The following is a 23,398-nucleotide window of genomic DNA, read 5'->3' as shown; positions in this document are numbered from 1 at the left end:
AAAATACTTTTAGTTTTGGTTGGTTTCAAGGCAGCCACATAAGATTTGTTTTTGACCGTTCGTGTCCACTTTCGCCGTAAGGCGCTTGGATGTAGACGGATTCCACAAAGCAAATGATTAAACAACGTTTAATATTGCTTTATGTTACACTTTTGATTCACGACAGAGGCAAAACAAGCACTAAGATCAATACATTACCAATGATCTAAAAAGTTATTTATGAAGTTATTAGATTAGGGCCTTTCTTTGTAAAGTTTCTGGACTACATACGAGATAAACATTTTCTTCTATGACGAATTTCGTGCAATAACCTTATCAATCCAATGACGTAACACGCTGACGCGCGCGAACACGCTGAAGTGATTGGCAGACGAACACTCCGGATCACCCCAGCTCACCACACCCTGCAGTACCCACTGGCCAGCGGTGTTCCGACACACGAATGGGCCACCACTGTCCCCGTTGCAGCCGTTTTTGCCTGTCTTCCCGGCATCCCCCGCGCACAGCATGGTTTCGGTTACTCGCCATGTGCCGTTTTCGAGCCTCATGTTCTTTGATCCCATGTGGCGTTCTGAGCATGCGCGGTTGGAAACCACTCGCAGGTCAGCTTGCTGGAGCTTGTTGGCCGTGGGGCCTGGGTAGTAAGATCGCCCCCACCCTAAGCAAAATATAGAGCAGTGTTAAAACACGTGCGAGAAAGCTTTCCTTCTCATCGGCTGATTTGGAAAGGCTTTAGTGATATTTGCGATCAAATTATGCATGATGAAAAAAATGGACTCACGGGTGGTTTATATTTGTCGGGTGCTTGACTTTTCTTATCGATATGATTTGAGAGAATGGAACGCCACTAACGCATTTTTACAGTGTGGTAAAAAAAGGGAACAGCTTTCAATGAGATTATGTGCATAGCGTCTGTACATGTGTTTTGTCTTTTCCTCTGCTCCATTTCACGATATGTTTCGATTTAGCCTTTTTTTACCAAAACGTAGGTTGAAATGAACCTCAATAACAGTTGGGTGTACTGTACCAGTTATGAAGCAGTCCTTTCCTATTTCTACGTGGTCCATGTACTGCGGTAGACAGACGGTGTTCACAAAATCTGTCTTTGTCGGGTAATCCCTCAGCTTCAATAACGTCACATCATTAGTATTAGGCACAGGGTTACCGTAAGTATAGTGCTTGATCACCATGGCAACGTCAATCATCTGTTCAGAACCCTCAATTTTCTTGCGATCCACGTCGCCAAGGACGACTTTGTACTTGGACGCGTCGTCGCTTAGAATACAGTGGGCAGCGGTTAGTACCCATCCAGGGGCCACCAGGGACCCCCCGCATATGAATCCTGTGTGCTGGAGGTGTAACCAGGCCTGCCATGGCCACTCGCCGAGCAATGCTTCTGATCCGCTGATTACGCGTGTCGCGGGCACTTCCGCGCGACCACAGGTTTCTAAAGAAAATCACCAAAAAATTATTAGACAACAAAATATTAGAAAACAATCGTCTAACCTTCTTTAGAAGCCGTCCTGCGTTGTGTAGCTTGGTGAATTTAAACAATGGTATTGAGCTTTAGCTTAGAATGCTATAGTCAAATTCTTACGCGTGCTCTCATTGGTCAGAGATAATTTGTGGAATTTGACTATAGGATTCAAGAATAATTAATCGTCGATTCGTGAATTTCATGTCGTCTCGTGCGATATCATTTTTTGCTTGTAATTTACCATGGAATTCCCTCATCGATTTTGAATTTCGCTTAGAATTATTCTGATTCTATTTCCCTGTCCACTTTCTTTAGTTAATGTCATTTGTCTATTTGTTTTATGGCTCTTGTCGTGGTAGTCTTTTCTTTATCCCTTTGTCTTTTTCGTTCAGAATTATTCTGATTCTATTTCCCTGGTCATTTTCTTTAGTTAATGTAATTTGTCTATTTGTTTTATGGCTTTTTTCGTGGTAGTCTTATCTTTATTCCTTGGTCTTTCACTCACCGAGATTTACTCCTTGTGCTTGCGCTTGTCTGTGCGTAGAGTCGCCATCTAAAAGCATAATGATCCTTCTAAGTCTGAGTACTGTTACTACAGAAAGGACCCGAATGCCAAATTGAGCTTGGTCTACTATAAAATAGTTGATTTGTCTTGATATCTTACACTTTGCAACCTAAAATTATTGATTGAACCCGGGCCCTCTTGTTTGAGAATTGGAACATACGACAATGAGCCATCCCGGAGTATCGACGTTTTAGATCTCCAAAATTTGTATCTTCTCTAAAAAAGCGACTTAGCATATCTATTTAACCATTTATCGATTGTTAAAAGAGTTTTTTTTTTTCGAGAAACTACCCACTTGATTATCTAAATCATCCCTAATTTCTTGACCTTCCAATTAAACTCGCCTTGAGCTGTCGTGTTGGGTAGTAGAAAAAACAATCCTAGAAGAACGATACCAAGCAACATCTCCGCCGACTTCAACTTTACGTTTTTTCTTTGTCTCACCCAACAAAATGAAGCTCAGGAAGTAGCTATCAGACTATGAGCTGTGTATTTTAATGGTGTTTATGTGTCGTGGGCAGCTGGCTACTTATTCAATTCGATTGGCTTTTGGATTTTGGTAATTGAATGCGCTCAATATGTTCCGTTTTTATAGATGTCGCTTTTGTGCTGTAAATCCATTTTCATCATCAGGTAATTCAAGCAAGTAACATTCAATCACATATCATGATAAAAGTATCAAATTTCAACCTTGGTTGGTTGCAAATTATCCTCTGTATTTTCAGTTGTAAACAATTGATCGACATTCTTGGAATTACATGTTTTTTAACCAATCGGTGCACATATAATAACATGCTTTTTCTAAAGACACTTTCAATGGTATACGTTGATGTAATAATCTGACAGAAGAATGTTTTTTTTTTCTACTTGAGTATTCTACATTATGTATTGGTCTTTTGTTTGAAATTAAATACAAAAGCAAATTACTAAACTAAAATATTACGCTTATGTCGTAGTTTTAAAATGTCTACATGCCCAAAATGGTGATACGCAGATACTTTTGGAGGTTGGGGGTACGCACGATTAGCTTCCGTTTTTAACAAGAATCATAAATGCTTGATTTTTCACAGGCATCTGCGATATAGGGTCAGCGGCGTTCAACTATGACATGCGCCGTCTAAATGAGATCCTAGATTTCCCGAAAGCGTGGTATAAGCGCAGTCTGATGAGCCGTCTTTTCCTGGGGAAAGAAGGCTCGTACGCAGCCAAGTCACAAGCTATGGACATGCCGGACCCCCCGGCTAGTACAGCTGCCACAGGGGGGAGAGTGGAGATGGAACACAAGCGAAGGTGGGCTTAAAACAACATAATATTCAGCTAACAGAGAGCATTTTCGGCATTGTCTTCTTTGTCATTGAATGCATCATCGTTGTGATCATCGTCATCATTATCATCATTATCATGAACATCATCATCATCACCATCATCATCATCATCATCTTCATCATCATTAGCATTATCATCACCATCATCATTAGCATTATCATTATCATCACCATCATCATCACCATCATTATCACCATCATCATCATCAACATCATCATCATTATTATCATCACCATCATCATTAGCATTATCATCACCATCACTATCATTATTAGCATTATCATTATCATTATCATCACCATCATCATCATCATCAACAACATCATCATTAGCATTATCATTATCATCACCATCATCATCATCAACACCATTATTTACATAATCATTAGCATTATCATTATCATCACCATCATTAGCATTATCATGATCATCACCATCATTATCATCATCACCATCATTAGCATTACAGTATCATTATCATTATTTGCATCATCATCATCATCATCATAATGATCAGCAGCAGCATCGTCATCATCTTCATCATCATCATCAATAACAGCATTTTTAAGAAAATCATTTTTGTTACTCTCATTTTTGCGACCATTAGCGTCACAAACGTCACTTCTCACCGTCTCTTTTTTGTCATCGCTGGCTTTAACCGCTGATCTCATACGTCTCCCTTTCAGTTCATCTCCGGTAATGATGTTGGATTTTGAGCGAACCAAGGCCAAGCCATCCCGGCCAATTCTATCTCGATCCATGTCCGAAGAAGACCGTCGTAAAACTACCACACCCACTAGGGCAAAGTCCAGTAAGAATGCAAACAATACCTACACGCAATTATTGGAAATGCCTATTTGCCAGCCGTTGTCCTAACTAAAACGCTCTATTGAATTATTCGTAATGACTCTTTACCAGCCGTTGTCCCTTGTAAAACGCTCTATTGAATTATTCGTAATGCCTCTTTACCAGCCGTTGTCCCTACTAAAACGCTCTATTGAATTATTCGTAATGACTCTTTACCAGCCGTTGTCCCTTGTAAAACGCTCTATTGAATTATTCGTAATGCCTTTTTACCAGCCGTTGTCCCTACTAAAACGCTCTATTGAATTATTCGTAATGACTCTTTACCAGCCGTTGTCCCTTGTAAAACGCTCTATTGAATTATTCGTAATGCCTTTTTACCAGCCGTTGTCCCTACTAAAACGCTCTATTGAATTATTCGTAATGACTCTTTACCAGCTCAAAGGAAGACTCCTTCATCCGGTGGAGGGTTCTTCAGCTTCTTGCCATCATCCCCAAGCCTCTTCCGGTCCATGACCATGTCCGGAACTAATTACGGACTGTTGACTCCCGGACACGCTTCTCCGCCGACGCCTCGACGGCAGACTATGACAGGTATTTTATTGTAATCTTTATAGTCTTGTCAGGAAGTTGAGCCTTTATAGCTCGAGGCTGGGGGCAGGCCAGTTGGGAATGGCTCAGATGAATCCCCCCATATCTGAGTCTGAATGGGTATTGAGAGCTACTCCCATTCATATCATTTTTCGTTTCTTGCTATGACAACGCTATTTCTTGTCCTTTGTGCCAGTAATTTCTAAAAGACTATCAGGGGTCTATTGAACCAATGGCCGCCCAAGCACACCGTCATAATCATAAACATAGTTTTTTATCCGGTGTCCCGTACCAGCGCGACTTAATTTACAAAAACGTACCCTCGAACAGCTGGTAAATAGTGTGACCTTTGGTTGTTCGAAGGACCTGAAAACAATTCTACTGTTATTGATCCAATAAGCAATACTGCAGGCGAGGCCGGCGACCACATAAAACACGTTCTTCCTGCTGCCGCCGTCGCAGTCGCTTAAATTCCCCGCTTATTCCGGAGAGAAGCTTATTATTATGGTTAACGTGAGAGTGATAAAACAAAACGTAGAATGCTCAATATCTTAATTACAGAAGTATTGGTGTACCCTCTGAATTTCTTTATTTTACTGTCTTTTCAGGGCCCCGAAAAAGGCCGGAGAAGCCGCTGCATTCTGTTGTGGAGCAGAGCTCAGCGTCCGATACCGAGGTGGACGGACCTCTGTCCCATTCCTCCTCGTCGAGTGCTGGCTCCAGGTCGAAGTGGGAGACTGTGATCATTGTCGCGCTGAACCTCTCACGTCTAGATGTCAGTACCAATATGGGTTCCATCATGGGGCAGACAGTGTAAGTATCACTGGGGGTAGATGAGGGTAGGGGGGGGGGGGGGGGGGGTGATGTCCAGACGTCAGTACCAATATGGGCTCCATCATGGGGCTGACAGTGTAAGTACCACTGGGGGTAGATGAGGGTGGGGGGGGGGGGGGTGATGTCCAGACGTCAGTACCAATATGGGCTCCATCATGGGGCTGACAGTGTAAGTACCACTGGGGGTAGATGAGGGTAGGGGGGGGGGGGGGGTGATGTCCAGACGTCAGTACCAATATGGGCTCCATCATGGGGCAGACAGTGTAAGTACCACTGGGGGTAGATGAGAGTAGGGGGGGGGGGGGGTAATGTCCAGACTTCAGTACCAATATGGGCTCCATCATGAGGCTGACAGTGTAAGTACCACCATAAAGTAACAAATGTTTCCATAACAGAATATCACGTACATTTTCTAAACCCCATGATAACACATAACTTGTGATTTGTTCACCGCAGATGGAGTACCAGTGATATTCGTGCCCAGTCCCACCTCACGCTCACTAACACAGGCCGCCGACAGCTCCGAGCCAAGGTGAAAATCCGACAGGCGATATGCGAATCGCGCAGCGGGATCGTAGGGGGTCATATCGAGGTCAACGAGCTCGTGTCAAAAGGTATATACCTATATATGCACAATTGTTTCCGTATTTGTGATAGAGACTGGTCTCCCCGTGTCTCCACCTATGCTTTGTTATAGCTAATGTGACAGAGGAGCGTGGTAGTCCCCCGGAGCATGTGGTCTCCCTGTGTCTCTAACCCTGTGCTTTGTTATAGCTAATGTGACGGAGGAGCGTGGTAGTCCCCCGGAGCATGTGGTCTCCCTGTGCATGAGGTACGCAGAAGCACGTGTTGACTACATGGGCACTTGTATCTTGATGGGAAACATGAGCGCATTCAGGATCGACTTGCAAGACGAGTGGACGCTACACGACGCCAACAGTCCCTCCACAGGTCAGCGGACTATTCTATTATTACATGCCCTGCCGACAGCAACTAGTTTCCAGTGCCACGCGGCTATACAAGTGTTTCAAAAGGGCTGGGTTTTTTTAAATACAGTCTGGACCAAGCAGAACGCTATATAGGTTGTGTGAACACTACCCGTACAAACATCTCACCCGCCATCATTGCTGGGAAGTCGCGCTTAACGGACAACAAGACAAAGAAAATGTCAGTATGTCCTTGTCATGTAGCCAGTCAAGCGAGACTGACAGGTGTTCAGTAACGGGTATGACTAGGTTTACCAAATGGTTTGTAATTGTCGGGTGGCTCAGTGGTCTAGTGGTATGATTCTCGCTTTGGGTGCGAGAGGCCACGGGTTCGATTCCCGTCTGAGCCCAGTGTTTTATTTTTCCACTTCAGCCGATTTTTTTCAGGATAAACGAGTTATTTGTGTTTTCGGCAAACGAGTCCACTGTTATCGTGCAATCGATGTTAACTTGTTTTAGTGTAAAAATGATCCCACCCTTGTCCTGTTATCTCGTAAAATTCCGTATCTATTCCGTAAAATAGTGGTGCTTTAAAATGATCGGTTTACGTTTTGTTGAGCCTCCTTTTGTGCGCATCTTCAATAAACTTTGAATCGTTTGACCTCTTTATCCGAAGAAATACTATGATCACCTCGGATTCTTTTGTTTTATATTTATTTTCTTCCATCAAATTATATCCGCTTCGTATGGATAGCAAAAGGCGCGCATTCATTTAAAACATTGAAAGTCTGCAATTTTGAGATATTTTGGTAGCAATCGGAAAAACGGCTTGAAATGGTAGGCGCGGGACAAGATGAGTCGAGAGATTTGTGATGTAGATAGATGTGTCAATTTTGATTGACAGGTGTCATTAGAAAATTCAGAAAATTTATGCGCGTTTTATGATATTGCCGTCCCCGAATTTTGACTAGTTTAAGTGAAGATAAGTTGCTTTTTGTTGCTGTTGTTTTGCCGCTAAAAGCCTGTTCGCGCTTATTTGGCAATCCAAATAGTCACGTGATCTCTTAGCGAAGAAATTATGAAGATCACAACAGTCGGGTTGTTTATGTTGTGAACTTTGCAATCAAGCCTGCGTTTACGACTTTTGCAATCAAAAAGATTACGTGTAAGTCTTTTTATTATTCACGAGTTTGGAGTTTTGGTAAGATGATGGCGGGTGGCTAGCAACGGTTCGTTGGCAACAGGTGCTTAGTACCGGGTATCACTAGATTTTCCAAACAATTTACTAGTGTCGGGTGGCTCAGTGGTCTAGTGGTATGATTCTCGCTTTGGGTGCGAGAGGCCACGGGTTCGATTCCCGTCTGAGCCCAGTGTTTGTTTTTCCACTTTAGCCGATTTTTTTTTTCAGGATAAACGAGTTATTTGTGTTTTCGCCACTGTTATCGTGCAATCACTCGATGTTAACTTGTTTTAGTGTAAAAAATGATCCCACCCTTGTCCTGCTATCTCGTAAAATTCCGTATCTATTTCGTAAAATAGTGGTGCTTTAAAATTATCGGTTTACGTTTTGCTAGACCCCCTTTTATGTGCATCTTCAATAAACTTTGAATCGTCGAAGCGATATTCTGTTGCAATTTTGGCTGAATAACCCCCTTTACCCTTAAATAACTGGACTAATGTTGTTATTTACCGCTGTCAGACGTGCTGTTTGAGGGCGAACGAGACGAGCCCGTCAAGGCCAAGATCTTCATGCACGGAGACTTGTGCTGGACTGACTTCAAGTTGATGATCTCCCGGTCCACCACGCCTGACCTTGTCAAGATGACCGCCAAGATCCAGGACTTTTTTACCCAACAGCACCGCAACAGCATCCGCGCGCTTTCTACGCTCCGCCCGCCAACTCAGTACAACACGATGAACATACTGAGCAGCCTAACTGAGCCAGTCGCCCCCTCAGCCACGCATCCTAAAGACAAAGACTTCGACAAGAACGGTATGTGGTAGCCACCTAGCAGAAACCAGTGGAACTAGGAATTGACAAAAAGGCAGTATGCAGATTGAAAATTTACGAAACACCTTAAAGCCATTCTAAAAGGTCTACGAACACTAAAACCCTTACCGACGGAGTTGGGATTTCATCGCTCTTTGTCTTAGACAAATTACTTTGGCTGATGCATTTCATCTGTTTTCCAAACCATGACGTGAAAGGTCGACGTTTCAGGGTCAGTTGAGGACCCGGATGTTTGCACTGTAAACTTAAAGGCCCATTTGATACGTCGCGCTCCCACCCTGCCTGATCTAATTGTCTATTTGTATCGGCACAAATACATTGGGTTCAACGTTGATTAGGACATCGCTTATAATAAGTCGCGTTCAATAGATTGCAAAGTTGTCGACATGTAAAGTTTCTGTTTCACAAAATTAATTCAGTAGCTTGACGTCTGAATCGTTGTCGTGCCTTGCCGTGCTTAGTGCCGTGCTTCATTGTTCAGACGTCGAACTGTTTATATGCCCAATCCAAACAATCAGATTCGGCACGGCAGAAGCACGACGTATGAATCTGGCCTTGCTTGTTTTAAAAGAAATAATATCCTTCATTTTCATCTTGTCCTGACAATAAAGTTTTGATTTTTTATTGCTACGAGTTTGGAGTTGACCGCAAAGCGCAAACGCGTTTTTTTCGATCTCGCCCTTGTCGTCCCCCTTGTTTACGACGGTCCCTATTATAATAGGGACCCTGTTATAATAGGGACCTTGTTATAATAGGGACCTTGTTATAATAGGGACCTTGTTATAATAGCGACCCTGTTATAATAGGGACCTTGTTATAATAGGGACCTTGTTATAATAGGGACCTTGTTATAATAGGGACCCTGTTATAATAGGAACCCTGTTATAATAGGGAGCCTGTTATAATAGGGACCCTATTATAATAGGGATCTTGTAATAATACCTTGTATAAGACCCTGTTATAATAGGAACCTTGTTATAATAGGGACCTTGTTATAATAGGGACCCTATTATAATAGGGACCTTGTTATTATAGGGGCCCTGTTATAATAGGGACCTTGTTATAATAGGGACCTTAAGCAAGACGACGACGACGGCTAGGACAACGCGATCGAAAAAGATGTGTTCGTGCGATCAATAATAATTTAATTGCAATGGAATAAGCAAAACATAGTCAGAGACAGTAAATAAACTAAGAACATTTTTCCTACAGCAGCGAACGTTGTTAGTGGAGTTTATAGTGCAAACGTCCGCGTCCCCAATTGACCGTGAAACTTGGAGTTTTCACGTCGTGGTTTTACGGTGAACAGGCTGAAAGGTATCAGACAGAACACATTTCCACGTGCTGCTATTGAATTCTGAATCAAATCCCATTGTTTTCTGCCGTCGGCGTCGCGTTGCCGCCGTCGTCGTTGCTTAAGGTCCCTAAGTTCGTCAACGCAGCAAGCGCATGGTGTTTAGTTGTGCCATTTCCCTAGCACTGGATGGTTTGTTGCCAAACCACGTGATGACGATTTGTTCCTGCAGGTCTCAAGTACCAGCATTGGAGCAAAGTCCTGAACGCTGTGTGTGGGCTCAAGCTGAGTATGCTTGGGAACCCTTTGCCTGAGCGAGGCGTGGTACTAGGCGGGAGCCTGGCACTTCGCGGTAAAGGTGTATCTCTTGCTTGTTTCCATGGCGTCAATTTTCGCGCGCAGTCTTGGGTACTATTCTCTCTTTCGTCACCATATATGGAGTTCGTCAGTAAAGTGTGCTCTGAAGAGAAGAGCTGCCAGGTTCGGCGCGTGCGCAGTGTACAGCAGCTAATGATCCGCCTTGGGAATGGGGACGAGGATCAAGCCGGGACCCATTCACCGACAGCAAGTGAGTACTTAAACAAGGACCCGCGGTATAAAAGACGCGGACATGATCCAAGTCGTCTTTCCCGCTAGACCACGGCAAGGACAGAGCTCCGTGAATATCGAAAAAGCAGAGCCGCAGATTAACTTTTATCGTTTTGGAGTTGGAAATAATACTCTGTATACACAAGGCAAGAACGGCGAGCTTCTTGGGAGTTGTTTTCTACGGCAACAACGATAAAAATTGTGATTGAAAATACAATTCAAAACAGTGCGCGGTCGTCTGAAATGACGCTATTCTTTGGCGCGCGCGTGAAAATAACAAAACGTTTTTGCTTTAAAATCGCTCCATTCTCTATTTCTGATCTTTCCAGTCACCAGAGAATTTACTTGTTCGTGTACTGTTGATGTTTAAGACATTATTTCGAACTTGATGATATTTTTTGCAGCAACTGCAAGTGAGTACTTTGTCACGTGTCACCCACGGCAAGTGAGTACTTTATCGCGTGTTACCCACAGCAAGTGAGTACTTATTCACGTGTCACTCACGGCAAATGAGTACTTAATCACGTGTCAGCCACAGCAAGTGAGTACTTAATCACGTGTCACTAGTTTCTTTAACGGACTTCGCGATTGTCCAATTATATCAAATTCATGTTGAGATTTACTGATTCATATTTAAATGATGAGAGATCATCGGCATCAGTGTTGGAAAGGACGTGTCGCAAGACTGTGCCCACGATTTTATTGTTCACTAATAAACTAATGATTAATTTCTTTGCTTGCCTCAAGTTCCTGAATAATCTTGTAATGCATCAACCTAAGTAAGCCAGGCTGACAGTCTCAATGTTCTCTTTGTTTTCAGCCAACATGGCGGTGGTACGCAAGGTGGCCAGGGGTCGCCGTAACCCCCCGTCCATGGGCAGTAGCGTGCAGGAGTGGCTGGGCTACGTGTGCGCCACAGGGGATGATGACTTCCTCCCCTCAGACGAGGAGCCGGCCAGGCAGAGGTCAGACTCTCCTGGTGGCAGTAAGAAGACCACTTCCACCCCGACCCGCGGCAGGTCTGCCAGTTATCGATACGAGCACGACTCTGAGACAATCTTTGCGCTACCAAAATTCGAGGTAAGTCACGTAGGCTCATCCACGGATAGGTACCTACCTAAATCAATTATTGCATTCCGTGAATACGACCTCTCTTTACCCCGAGACATCTTCGTAATGACAATATTAGATGTAAGTCACTAAAAGTGATTCGCGGAGCTCCACCTTAAGACCATCATTGCATTTCCATAATTCGAGGAAATCACTAATTGTGATCCGCGAAAACCTCTATCCCGAAGAGAAAACTAGGCAATGTAGGTAGCGTTTCGTGGCTACTGCCACTTTAACATTGTCTGGAGGAGCTTTTCTACCTGTTCTTCCTCTTCTGGTGAGGCAATAGCCTTCGAAACGTCTAGTGTCTTTATATAATATCTATATTTACTTGCAACATTTTTTTGTTAGGGGTAATTTAGGTGATGTTAATGACCAATCTTCCATTACTCTGTTACTGTAGTATCGATGACGCCCTTTCCACTTTTTCTCGCAGGTCAATGTCAAGACCGAGCACGACTTACCGATGAGTGCGCATGCACCAAGCTGGGTCAAGCGCAAGACTTCTGTACCCCGCGTGTTGACCACGCCCTCACCGCACGTGGTGGAGTGCTCGTTCTCGTCGTGTTTTAATGACAGCCTGTGTGTCACCATGGACGTGGGGCTACTCTTCTTTTTGCACGACGTGGTGCAGACTTATATCAAAGAGAACGAGACCACAACCTCAGGTAGGAAAGAATAACCAAAGGCTTGGGGGTGGCTGGAGGAGGGGTTGGCGGCGACATAGCCCTCGGAGAATCTATCATACCCGTCATCCCTTGCAGGCTATATCTCACCCTAATATGTGTATTTATAGGATCCCTGCCACGTGGGATGTCCCCTACAACCCACGCCCGCAATATTCCGCCGTCTAGTGCGGGCCCCTCGGAAGAGCGTGACAAAACCCCAAAGGCTGTGGACCAGCAGAAGCGAGTGCGGCAGTTCCGCAGCAAGGCCTGGAAACTAGAGCCGAAGGTGCGTTTTCTCTCGTGGGCCGGCAAGAACATGGACCCGGTCAACATGGACTGGGTCCTACAGAAGCTGGGCTTCACGCATGCGCGTCTGACGATTCCCAAATGGGCGCAGCGTGGCGCCATGGACCCCATGGACATTTTTCTGTCGGTGCTGATAGAGAGGTTATTGGCGGGAATGAAGGAAAGCTCCGCCTACCTTGATGACGAGCCGTGACATCATTGGACATGTTTCTGTCAGTGCTGATAGAGAGGCTATTGGCGGGAATGAAGGAAAGCTCCGCCTACCTTGATGACGAGCCGCGACATCATTGGACATGTTTCTGTCAGTGCTGATAGAGAGGCTATTGGCGGGAATGAAGGAAAGCTCCGCCTACCTTGATGACGAGCCGTGACATCATTGGACATGTTTCTGTCAGTGCTGATAGAGAGGCTATTGGCCGGAATAAAGGAGAGCTCCGCCTACCTTGATGACGAGCCGCGACGTACAAAGCTCAAATGCTTTGAGGTTGATCATCAATTCATGGTCACTTATCTCCATGCTTCTTACTTTCGTGCTTTTACTTTCTTATTTAAGTGGCTTGTTGTAGTGGTCCCTACTCTCACCAGCCTCAATATTCAGCTTCTAAACATCTTACTTTTATTTTCCATTTTAAGGCTCACCTAGGTCTTTAGGATTTTATAATTGTGTATTATTAGAAAAAGAAATGTAAACAATATGTCATTTGTAATCTTAATAAGTGAATAAATGATTACAAATAGGATGCTTCCCTGTTTGACCATCCTAGACCAAAAAGTGACGAAAAACAAATTATTGTGCCAGGGAAAAATAGTCCCCCATTATTAGGTTCTTCCTCATGGGATGCGCTATGTTAAAAAAGTAGCGCATTCCATGGGAAAGAATCTAATATCTAAAAAGTGTATACGCCTATTTCAAAAAAGGTGGCACTCGGGAATTTATGACTTGTATCAGAAAGCCATGTGAATGTTCATAAGGAGGTAAACTAGAATTCTACAGCTTTTTTTGAGACCTGAATTTGTATTGGTAGCCAACATGATTTAACAATACTTCAAGCTGTATTGGATTTGTCACGTCAGTAAAGTAGACACAGCAGGCGAAGCCACATGGACAGTACGTCCCGTACCTCCCGTCCCGCATACATTTAATTTCTTCAAAACTAAAAATACTTTTCATTTTGTTTTTTACCTTAAAAGGGGGGTCGGATATCCACCCCACCCCCCTCCCCTGGATCCGCCCCCTGTATTTCGTCTAAGTTCGCAGTGCTACCCAACTTTCTTTTATAGGACTGGACGCCATTTTCTGCCATTTGTCATGACAACAGCCCACGCTTTGACGAAGGCGATGTTTTATTACATTTATAACATTAGATAGTATGCTCGCCTGTTACACTTTTTAAACAAAAAAGTATCATGACAATAAAGTATATGTTAGCAAATCAACTTCCTAAGAAGTCTTAAAAGAATCAGATTTTGGCGATATTTTAAAGAGAATGAATCACATGAGAATCACATTTTTGGTACATCCAGTCATAAGCAAAGTTAAAAGCCGAGACTCACAGCATAGCTAAAACTGTTATTTTACTGAATCTGAGTGAACTCTGAGCACAAATTTCCACCTGGTTTAAAATTATTAAACGATTACGAGCTTGCATGGTTTAACTGTCTCCAAACCACAAAGCACGCATGTAATTATATTCTAAATATCTCGAAAAGGCGTGGAAATCGATGGAAAGTTTGTATTGGACGTTTGATAAGAATTCCTCCCGGAATTGTCTGGGAGGTCTGATTTTCGTAACACCCTTTATTAAGAGCAATTAGTCCTTTAATAGCAAACACATGCAACAACAGCCAATAATTATGTTTGCTTCTAAAAACATTTTAGAAGCAAACATAGAATCTAGGACAATCCGGGACTTTCGGTTTTCGTCTGCTACAAGACCTCCTAAGACATCCAGACCAGAGCCTCCGGCGGAAAGCATGACCGAGGAGCTCTGGGAGCGAGAATGGGGTTGATTCGAACAAAGCGCTCTCAAATACTCGCTATTACTCGACATTGCATATACTCTGATGAATCACGTTGTATAAGTAACACTGCGTTGTATAGGTAAAAGTAACAATGCGTTGTATAAGTAACACTGCGAAGGCCTTGGGTCTGCTGTGCTTATTCTACCGTGATGGACTGGTCCCCAAACAGCGTCGGCCATATTTTTTTTCTTATTTCATATCTTTGGGTTGATTCGAACAAAGCGCTCTCAAATACGCGCTATTACCTGACCTTGAATATACTCTGATGAATCACGTTGTATAAGTAACACATCCTCCAGTCTGATGTGAAGGTCTCTAGCCTTGGAAGGGTTCGTTAACCATGACTGAGCGGTTTAACCATTTCGCCCTGCGTGTGGCGGTCGCTCAGATATGCCAGTCCATGGGCTGGGATTCGCTCCACAAATCAACCCACGACTTGCTCACAGACGTCATGCAGAAATACATGGAGGAAATTGCAAAGTCTGCACATGCCTACTGCCAACTATGTAAGGTTTTCCTCCACTTTGCTCGTTTGGTTGAATTGATTGGTGTTTCTGGGGTTTCGTTCCACTCTCTTAGTTTGTTTCGTGTCCTCCAAGTCCTAACACAAGGAAAGACAGATTCAATTCGATTCAATTCCTGTGTGCCCAACAGGGCTATAATGAAGCTGTTAAACGCTCACCCGCTTACCCAGGTGACTGTTGTTTGAGCTTGGTTAAGTAGCAAATATATAACGTTAAAATTTAGCCCCACTTTATGAGTTTGGTAAAAAAAAATAATTCTTAGTTGAACTTCTATCCCAACACCTTAAAAAATCTTGTACTGTATACGCCTATAGAAAGCCATTATCTTAAACTCAGATAATTATAATTTTCTATCCATATCTACCCTGTCTTGCAAATGTTGTTTCATGGTTCACAGCTGAACCCACTAAAACCCACATTAAAAACTGTTATCTGTGATCTTTGAAATAAAAATAGATTCTGCTCTGTGAGCTATCTGTGTGCTTCCAGAACTGGGTATACACCTATTTCAATAAAGGTTGTCAGTGCAAATGGCGAATGACGATTGGCAAATGGCAGTTCTACGACCAAAAGAAACCATGCGTCTTGAAGAATATTGATAAATCAAAACAATTATCCATTAAAGGTTACCAATGCTTGGCTCTGGCATTGCTGTAATTAATTTAACACCTTTATTTTTAAGAATAATTAGTACCCATAAGCCATTCGCCATTTTCACTGACAACCTTCTGTGGTGTATACACCTTCTCAAGCATGTACTAGTCAGTAATTTGCACATAAGTCAAACAGGTTAACTTAATGGACTTTTTTTTCTTTTTTAAGATTGTCACACTGAACCAAACCTGGATGACCTGGGACTAGCATTCAGTGACACTGGAGTTTTGTTAAATGAGCTTGAAGATTATGTGACTCAGGTAGACCAAGTTCATTTTTTCCACCAGTTACCACGGTTTCCAAAGCCGAAGGCTTGCCTCCTCCATCACCCGTGTAATGGAGAGATAGCTGAACGTGCTGAATATTACCATGAGCACTTACCACCACTCATCAAAGCCCTGCAGCCCACTGAAGGTTGTGTATTATTCTATTCTTCCTTGTGTTTTTTAGAGAATTATCTGTCCTCAGTGTTACTTGTGAAGCTTAAAGCCTCTTAGTAAAGTTGAGCTCAATCTCCCTTGTGAACCCCTGAACAGTCTGTTTTTTATCTAGTTTGTGTGAGGAAGGATTTTGTTGTATGTGTTTGCAGGTCTTTGGTAAGTTTTGGTGTGGTTTACAATAAACAAAATAAGTTTTTTTGATACTGTACTGTAAGCAGGAGCATTGCCAGGATTTTGGACCATACTGTACATGTCCAATTACAACAGGAGCATTGCCAGGATTTTGTACCATACTGTACATGTCCAATTACAACAGGAGCATTGCCAGGATTTTGTACCATACTGTACATGTCCAATTACAACAAGAGCATTGCCAGGATTTTGTACCAGACTGTACATGTCCAATTACAACATGTTCGATTCTCAATCATGACACAATCATGAAAAGCCAGGATTTTGTACCATACTGTACATGTCCAATTACAACAGGTTCGATTCTCAATCATGACACAATCATGAAAAGCCAGGATTTTGTACCATACTGTACATGTCCAATTACAACAGGTTCGATTCTCAATCATGACACAGCTAGAATATTTCTGTTTCTCCGTCCTAATGTAAGTAGAACCTTCTGTTACTCAGTTTCAACATGGCTGGCTCAATGAGCTACTTTTTCTGGAGTTTTCACCATCTCTACCAAGACAGAAAATATATTATTTTTGTTTTGGTATTGAAAAGAAAAATGAAACTTTGAGCAACCTAAACTGCCCCCAAACCCATAATGGCATGCTCCTAAAAATCTTTGTGAAAACGCTGAATACATATTAGAATTTTAAATGTGAAGCACTTAGGTCATGACTGATATAATTGCAATATAATTTATTTATTCAATTTATACATAAACTGTATTTTTCGGCTGTCAGGTGTGGGGGTTAGGGCCCCTTGAGTGATTCCCATGGCTATGCTCCTGGTTAGTGAATTAGCCTCTGCTTTTATTGAGAAAAAAACAACATTGCAATCAAGCTGTTATGTATAGGTAATCATATGGTTTTGAATTCAATTTGGAAATAATTTGCATAAGTGAGTTTTTCAAAAGTTCAAATTGTATAAGCCATCTTCGGCAGGGTGGAAATTATTTTCTAATTGAACTAGAATAGAATGATTACCTATTAATAAAATACATGGGAAAAATTGTTTTAGTGTGTAGAAAACATACCCGATATAGTCTATTTCAGAGTGTTATTCACATCTGGATGTTTGAATTTTCTATTGTTCAACTATTTGAAAGCCAATCAGTGTCCAGTTATACTGAATTACCGTTTCCTGCACTAAATTGCCTGAAAGCTGCAATACTGTCAGCCTATTAATTTTTCCAGGTATATCATTGATATTGAATTATTAATGCATTCTGGGTCAGAACTTTTAGGAATAGAAATTTAAGTTAACTTTTTTGTAGCTTTACTTTGCTTCAATGTTTTGAGAGTCGAAAAATTTATTAAGTTAAAGATTTGTAGATATTCAATTATAACATATATAATAATAATTTTAAGGATATTTCAATCACATAATCCTAATACAAATGATATAGTGAAGAAGAAAAAAATAGCTTGACTGATTTCAGACATCATAAAAATCCTTTTAATACTTTTTTGCAGATGAAGGAGAAACGGGTCCAGCAGAAACAATAGATCCGGAAAATGGCCAGGAACAACAATTCTTGCGAAGTGAAATTAAAACAGTTGCAGAAGAGACACACAATGACCTTGTTGGTAACCTTACTGAGAAAAGGTCACTTGACAGCCCTTCTGAGGCTGATACAGAAACCAAAAGGAGACGGCTAGAACATGCTTTTCTTAGTAAGAATAATAAGGAAAATGAGCTGGACATTTTGCAAGCGCTTCAAGAAAAAATCTCTCCATCGCCATCACCATCACCAGACATTTTACCCATGGATATGGATGAGAAATCAGAAGGTGTCTTCAAGTTTACAGCAGGGCCCATTCCACCAAAAGTCAAATCAACACTTGTGAAGAAATCTCCGGGAAAGACAGTCAAAGAAAAGAAAACAACATCTAGCTTATTGAAGTCTCCAGATACTGGCGCTACTATCAAACCAAAGGTTAAAAAGAGTCCAGCTAAAAAGAAGCATCCAAAGAAAGCCGTGGCTGAAGCTTTAAAGAATTCTAAGACAAAGTCTCCATCAGCAACACCTTCCCCGATAAGCTCACCCATTAAATCTCCGGTCACCTCTCCCATTCTATCCAAAGCCGCCCAACAAACAGCAAAAGAATCTGCCTCGCCCAAGACACCCAAACAGACAAGTGTTAAAGTAGAGAGTCTAAAGTCTCCACCAAGCAAAATACTAAGCCCATCTAAAGAAAGCAGCATTGAGCAATTATTGCCACTGGCGAGTGCCATGGAAGAACCAGCTCCAACAATGCCAAAACTGATCTTCAAACCAGTTAAACAGGAGAAGGGTGCAGCCCCTGAATATTCAGTTGCACAAATGGTGTCCCATCTTGCTGATCCTGAAGAGAAAAAGAAAGCAAAGAAACATCCTGGTGATCATGCTGGACCAGCATTAGGGGAGCCGAAAAAGAAGAAAAAGAAGAAGGGTACAAATCAGGGTGGGACATCTGTGTTCTCGATAGCAAATTTCCTGCCACCAAGCTGCTCCACCCCAGAACCTGGTCCATCTAATCCGTTAGGTGATGAAGTTATCAAGAAAAAGAAGAAGAAACACAAGGACAAGGATAAAACTAAGGACAAGCACAAGACGAAAAAGGTAGAGACTCAAATAAGCACAAGACGAAAAAGGTAGAGACTCAAGATAAGCACAAGAGGAAAAAGGTAGAGACTAAAGATAAGCACAAGACAAAAAGGTAGAGACTAAAGTTAAGCACAAAACAACAAAGGTACGAATAAAGATAAAAAGAAGACAAAAAAGGTAGAGACTAAAGATAAGCACAAAACAACAAAGGTACAACTAAAGATAAAAAAGACAAAAATAGTAAGACTAAAGATAAGCACAAGACGAAAAAGGTAGACTAAAGATAAGCACAAAACAACAAAGGTACGATTAAAGATAAAAAGAAGACAAAAAAGGTAGAGACTAAAGATAAGCACAAAACAACAAAGGTACGATTAAAGATAAAAAGAAGACAAAAAAGGTAGAGACTTAAGACAAGTACAAAACAACAAAGGTACGATTAAAGATAAAAAGAAGACAAAAAAGGTAGAGACTAAAGATAAGCACAAAACAACAAAGGTATGATTAAAGATAAAAAGAAGACAAAAAAGGTAGACACTAAATATAAGCACAAAACAACAAAGGTACAACTAAAGATAAAAAAAAGACAAAAATAGTAAGACTAAAGATAAGCACAAGACGAAAAAGGTAGAGACTAAAGATAAGCACAAAACAACAAAGGCAGAGCTGGCCGAAACAGGACTTGCATAAAAGGGCAAATCTGATCCCAGACACATGTCTTAGAAGGGAAAAACCTGGGCTAAAAAAATAGACTAGAAAAACTAGAAAATAAATGGTACTGATAAAGAAACTTGTCCTGAAAAAAAAAAGAAAAGGGGCTGGAAAAAAGTTAAGACTGAGAAAAAAATGTTTGGCTGTCTAAGAAATGTTTTGGCTGTCTAAGAAATGTTTCTCTGTACTGTGCACCTGGTTGTTTAGAGGCCAAAGTTAAATATTGTTGCATTATCTTGTTACCTTACAGATTAAACAAGAAAACAAGGAATTTATGCTTGACCCTCTCTCTATACCTGGTAACAGTGGAAGCTCAATCCCTCGTATCAAGTTGAAGCTTGAGCCTCCCAGTACAACAGACATGCTGGCTACCACAAAGGAGGCTAAACAGCCTACTGCTCAAAAAATGTAAGTTTACTTAAAACTAGTCACACACATGTTAATTGCTATTTTTATATGTACAGTCTTATTTTAGATAACAAGACAGGAAACTCTTATGGTGTACTGAAACACCGGTAGTAATATGCTATAGGAGAACCAACAAGGGCATTGAATGGATGATGTTCTCTTTGTTACAGTGTGATCCACACCAATAAGGAACCCAAGATCAAGAAGACCAGTAGTCATGTCGGCTTGCCTGGGTCCACCATGGGGACATCACACCTTAAACAGGAGCCTGACTTGTCTACCGCCACATCAAGCCAGGCAAAGGACAGCATTGCCAGGACTGTTGTGACAGAGACACTCTCTTCAACAGTGGTGAGCTTCAAGGAGAAAACCTCCCTCCCTTCATTTCTTCCTCACTAACTGTGAAGTGACGATGACTTGGTATCATGTTTGTCTGTGCTAAACTTGATTTTGTGAAGTCAGACTGGATGCAAATTAATTTCACGGCATCACATCTTCTATCATTTTTAACTTTTGAGTGTATTTAAATAGAGAATTATACAGCCTTTTCAAAATGGATAGACATGTATCTTGATACAAGGATTTTTCGGATCTTGGGCACTGTATAACCATATTTGTGATTTTCGGATGCAGTATTAGTCCCCCACCCCCCCACCCCCAGCCATCCTCACGTTTATGGAGAATTGGCTCATTATTATTTATTACACTTGGGCGAAGTAATAAGAAAGATTTTACATTGTTTTGTTACACACTTTTTCCATATTTAATTAAGTAATCTTAGAACAAGCATGCGATTGCCCCTTTAACTTTGGTTTAGCTGATGAAAAGATTAAATAATGATATTGAGCTCCACTAGCAAATTTTATGCGTAATTTCTAGACTCGTTGCTTTGGGACTTATATCCTGCTTTTAATAGATTGTGCAATAACTTCCATGCTTGGGTCCCCAGCAATTGTACTTCTGCCCCGCATGTGGGTTTGCTGACGATGGCAGCTTCATGATAGGTTGTGACAGCTGTGACAAGTGGTACCACGGGTAAGTGGCAACTTTTCCTTATTCATTTGTTTGGGAGCTAATCTATCCATCAAAGGAATACATTCTTTGCTCACCCTATAGGCTTGTTAAACATTGAACTTTAAAAAGAACACCCTCATGCTGATTTGGTAAACCAGGTAAACTCAAAACTGTATGATTACCTAGACTAAACAGATTTAGTCCATCACCTTACCAGATTACAGTATATCAGTACAGTAGATGAACACAAACCTCGCCTCCTACTGTATAGTAAGCCAACAGTGATATACGCCCACTTCGAATATCAACAAAATATAGCCATCATGTATAAGCAAGTCTTTGCAAAACAGATTTACTCGACAGAACAGGTGCGAACCCTGTTTGATTGCTGATTTCTTCATGCTCCTCTGAATTTCTGTTATTCAACTCCATCTTACGCAAAGTTTCTTTTGTTTTGTTTTGAATGGAACTAAGAGAGGAAGACAAAAGCTTTAGAGTAGGGACTTTAAGATGTGACAACGGTGACGGCTGGGACTGCGTGACTGAGAAAAAGACCTTAGCTTTAAACGATATGTTCAAAACTAGTTTAAAATTTACAGACTATATCCGGAAGCAGGCAATTGACTAGAGACTTTATTTCTACAATAGTGAACTAGATTTGTAGGCTTAGGCTAGATTTTTACTTCAAGCGTCCATTTCCTCACTAGATGGATAACTTGAATTTTCGAGTAGTGATTTGGCGGAGAACGATTTCAGAAATCTTTTTAAAGATTTCTGTCTTCAAGACAGGATGCAATTTCAGTTGCTGCCTTTCAATTTTTAAAATAATTCCACTTTTTTAACGTTCCCCTTTTAGTAACCATCCTTGTATCATTTTAATCCCTTGTGAAGTTTTTAAATTGTATTTTGATAAATGTGCTTTGTTTGTTTTGTAGTTCATGTGTGGGTGTACTTGATGATCCTGGAGGGGACTGGTACTGTGTTCATTGCACGGCAAAGAAAGCCAAGAAAAAGAAGAAGAAAAAAAGCAAAGTCAAGGAGAAGCTCAGGACAATGTAAATAAATATTGATCGAAAACAATTTGATACTCATAAGCGTGTACCCATATTGTGTATGTATGTAGAGCAACAGTTAAGAAAAGTAAAACAACTTGCTACTTCTAGCTGACAGACTGTGGTTGATTTCCCTTAATGCAATGGTACAACACACCAACAAGTTCAATTTGACATCAAATATAGTCCATGAGCTAAATCTCCATGGAGTTTCGTAGCACCCCCAGTAAACATATTGGTATTGGTATCAAATAAAAGCAGAGGAAAAGAAATTTCCCAACCATGTTTATGTAAATAAAGTATGTGAAATGACTAAAATTTTGATCATGGCATTATTCTGTTGCATTACCCTGCAACATAGTTTTCTTCCTGTTTGTTTCTATTGATCTCTATCCTTTTGCGTTCTCTGCGAGTTGAATTAATTAAGTATCTAGATGGTAAAAAAAATGTTTATGTATTTTTTACTATGCAAATGTGTCTGTTGCTACGGATACCATTTAAGGTCATGTTCATTAACAGATACCAGTTTGACACTCAACTAATAGCACGGGTTAACAGTGAAATTTTCCTGGTGCTTTAGGGAAATAGTATGCGTCGTCGTTAACATTAATTAAACCATGCTCTCTTTTGAGTCCCCAATAGATTTATCTCATATCTAATTTAACTTATAAAATATGAAAATGAGTCAGTCAAGGTGAGGATGAGGTAAGGGTAGGCAGTCAAGGTGATGATGAGGTAAGAGGCAGTCGAGGTGAGGATGATGAGGTAGGGGAAGGCAGTCAAGGTGGGGATGAGATAAGGGGAGGCAGTCAAGGTGAGGATGAGGTAAGGGAAAGTCAGTCAAGGTGAGGATGAGGTAAGGGAAAGTCAGTCAAGGTGAGGATGAGGTAAGGGTAGGCAGTCAAGGTGATGATGAGGTAAGAGGCAGTCAAGGTGAGGATGATGAGGTAAGGGAAGGAAGTCAAGGTGGGGATGAGGTAAGGGAAGGCAGTCAAGGTGAGGATGAGGTAAGGGAAGGCAGTCAAGGTGAGGATGAGGTAAGGGAAGGAAGTCAAGGTGGGGATGAGATAAGGGGAGGCAGTCAAGGTGAGGATGAGGTAAGGGAAAGTCAGTCAAGGTGAGGATGAAGTATGGGGAGTCAGTCAAGGTGAGGATGAGGTAAGGGAAGGCAGTCAAGGTGAGGATGAGGTAAGGGAAGGCAGTCAAGGTGAGGATGAAGTATGGGGAGTCAGTCAAGGTGAGGATGAGGTAAGGGAAGGCAATCGAGGTGAGGATGAGGTAAGGGTAGGCAGTCGAGGTGGGG

At 41.6% G+C, this 23,398-nt stretch overlaps 3 protein-coding genes and 2 non-coding genes across 16 annotated transcripts in view; 4 read left to right on the top strand and 1 right to left on the bottom strand.

Annotated features, from left to right (window-relative positions):
- LOC5503383 (transmembrane protein KIAA1109) overlaps positions 1 to 13,238 on the top strand; it is a 101,839-nt gene extending 88,601 nt beyond the window's left edge. For 7 of the 10 annotated variants that reach the window (XM_048733413.1, XM_048733411.1, XM_048733412.1 and 4 more), the window contains 13 exons: positions 3,113 to 3,332; positions 4,055 to 4,179; positions 4,611 to 4,766; positions 5,372 to 5,576; positions 6,054 to 6,211; positions 6,372 to 6,548; positions 8,223 to 8,516; positions 10,061 to 10,396; positions 10,821 to 10,829; positions 11,237 to 11,496; positions 11,963 to 12,194; positions 12,323 to 12,783; positions 12,962 to 13,238. In XM_048733413.1, coding sequence (XP_048589370.1) covers positions 3,113 to 3,332; positions 4,055 to 4,179; positions 4,611 to 4,766; positions 5,372 to 5,576; positions 6,054 to 6,211; positions 6,372 to 6,548; positions 8,223 to 8,516; positions 10,061 to 10,396; positions 10,821 to 10,829; positions 11,237 to 11,496; positions 11,963 to 12,194; positions 12,323 to 12,693 — 2,543 coding nt within the window. In that variant the 3' untranslated portion in view covers positions 12,694 to 12,783; positions 12,962 to 13,238. Of the gene's footprint in view, positions 1 to 3,112; positions 3,333 to 4,054; positions 4,180 to 4,610; positions 4,767 to 5,371; positions 5,577 to 6,053; positions 6,212 to 6,371; positions 6,549 to 8,222; positions 8,517 to 10,060; positions 10,397 to 10,820; positions 10,958 to 11,236; positions 11,497 to 11,962; positions 12,195 to 12,322; positions 12,784 to 12,961 lie in introns of those variants that run through there. The other 3 variants (XM_048733410.1, XM_048733414.1, XM_048733415.1) reach the window with 3 other exon arrangements.
- LOC116611354 (CUB and peptidase domain-containing protein 2) lies at positions 113 to 3,066 on the bottom strand. 2 transcript variants are annotated; one of them, XM_032371738.2, is made up of 4 exons: positions 2,387 to 3,066; positions 1,983 to 2,030; positions 1,166 to 1,447; positions 113 to 658 (listed from the first exon to the last, which is right to left on the bottom strand). In XM_032371738.2, exons 1-4 carry the CDS (start codon positions 2,445 to 2,447, stop codon positions 288 to 290), a joined length of 762 nt encoding a protein of 253 aa, XP_032227629.2. In that variant the 5' UTR covers positions 2,448 to 3,066; the 3' UTR covers positions 113 to 287. The 2 variants fall into 2 exon arrangements, with proteins under 2 accessions (XP_032227629.2, XP_032227628.2); XM_032371737.2 differs by having other exon boundaries at positions 1,028 to 1,447; positions 2,387 to 3,061.
- Trnap-ugg lies at positions 6,862 to 6,933 on the top strand. The gene has a single exon. It is a non-coding gene; the product is annotated as a tRNA-Pro (tRNA).
- On the top strand, positions 7,821 to 7,892 carry Trnap-ugg. Its single transcript has one exon. It is a non-coding gene; the product is annotated as a tRNA-Pro (tRNA).
- Positions 13,239 to 14,680: 1,442 nt separating the features above from the next.
- Positions 14,681 to 22,205, top strand: LOC5503377 (transcription initiation factor TFIID subunit 3). Of its 2 annotated transcripts, XM_048733416.1 has the most exons (8): positions 14,681 to 15,028; positions 15,869 to 16,114; positions 17,796 to 18,925; positions 18,958 to 18,990; positions 19,872 to 20,029; positions 20,200 to 20,380; positions 20,979 to 21,064; positions 21,979 to 22,205. In XM_048733416.1, exons 1-8 carry the CDS (start codon positions 14,863 to 14,865, stop codon positions 22,100 to 22,102), a joined length of 2,124 nt encoding a protein of 707 aa, XP_048589373.1. In that variant the 5' UTR covers positions 14,681 to 14,862; the 3' UTR covers positions 22,103 to 22,205. The 2 variants fall into 2 exon arrangements, with proteins under 2 accessions (XP_048589373.1, XP_032227627.2); XM_032371736.2 differs by lacking the exon at positions 18,958 to 18,990.
- Positions 22,206 to 23,398: the final 1,193 nt, after the last annotated feature.

Source organism: Nematostella vectensis, chromosome 10, assembly GCF_932526225.1.
Source record: "Nematostella vectensis chromosome 10, jaNemVect1.1, whole genome shotgun sequence".
In the NCBI taxonomy this organism is placed as follows: domain Eukaryota; kingdom Metazoa; phylum Cnidaria; class Anthozoa; order Actiniaria; family Edwardsiidae; genus Nematostella; species Nematostella vectensis.
The sequence above is the reverse complement of the archived record's forward strand: the minus strand, read 5'-3'. Positions and strand labels throughout refer to the sequence as shown.

Excerpts from the sequence above, each read along its gene's own strand:
- LOC116611354 (XM_032371737.2), bottom strand. The coding sequence starts at position 2,447 with ATGTTGCTTGGTATCGTTCTTCTAGGATTGTTTTTTCTACTACCCAAC. Across the intron at positions 2,031-2,386 it reads ACCCAACACGACAGCTCAAG|ATGGCGACTCTACGCACAGA; the intron begins GCGAGTTTAATT and ends TTATGCTTTTAG. Across the intron at positions 1,448-1,982 it reads AGCACAAGGAGTAAATCTCG|AAACCTGTGGTCGCGCGGAA; the intron begins GTGAGTGAAAGA and ends GATTTTCTTTAG.
- LOC5503377 (XM_048733416.1), top strand. The coding sequence starts at position 14,863 with ATGACTGAGCGGTTTAACCATTTCGCCCTGCGTGTGGCGGTCGCTCAG. Across the intron at positions 16,115-17,795 it reads AGCCCTGCAGCCCACTGAAG|ATGAAGGAGAAACGGGTCCA; the intron begins GTTGTGTATTAT and ends ACTTTTTTGCAG. Across the intron at positions 20,030-20,199 it reads CAGCCTACTGCTCAAAAAAT|TGTGATCCACACCAATAAGG; the intron begins GTAAGTTTACTT and ends TCTTTGTTACAG.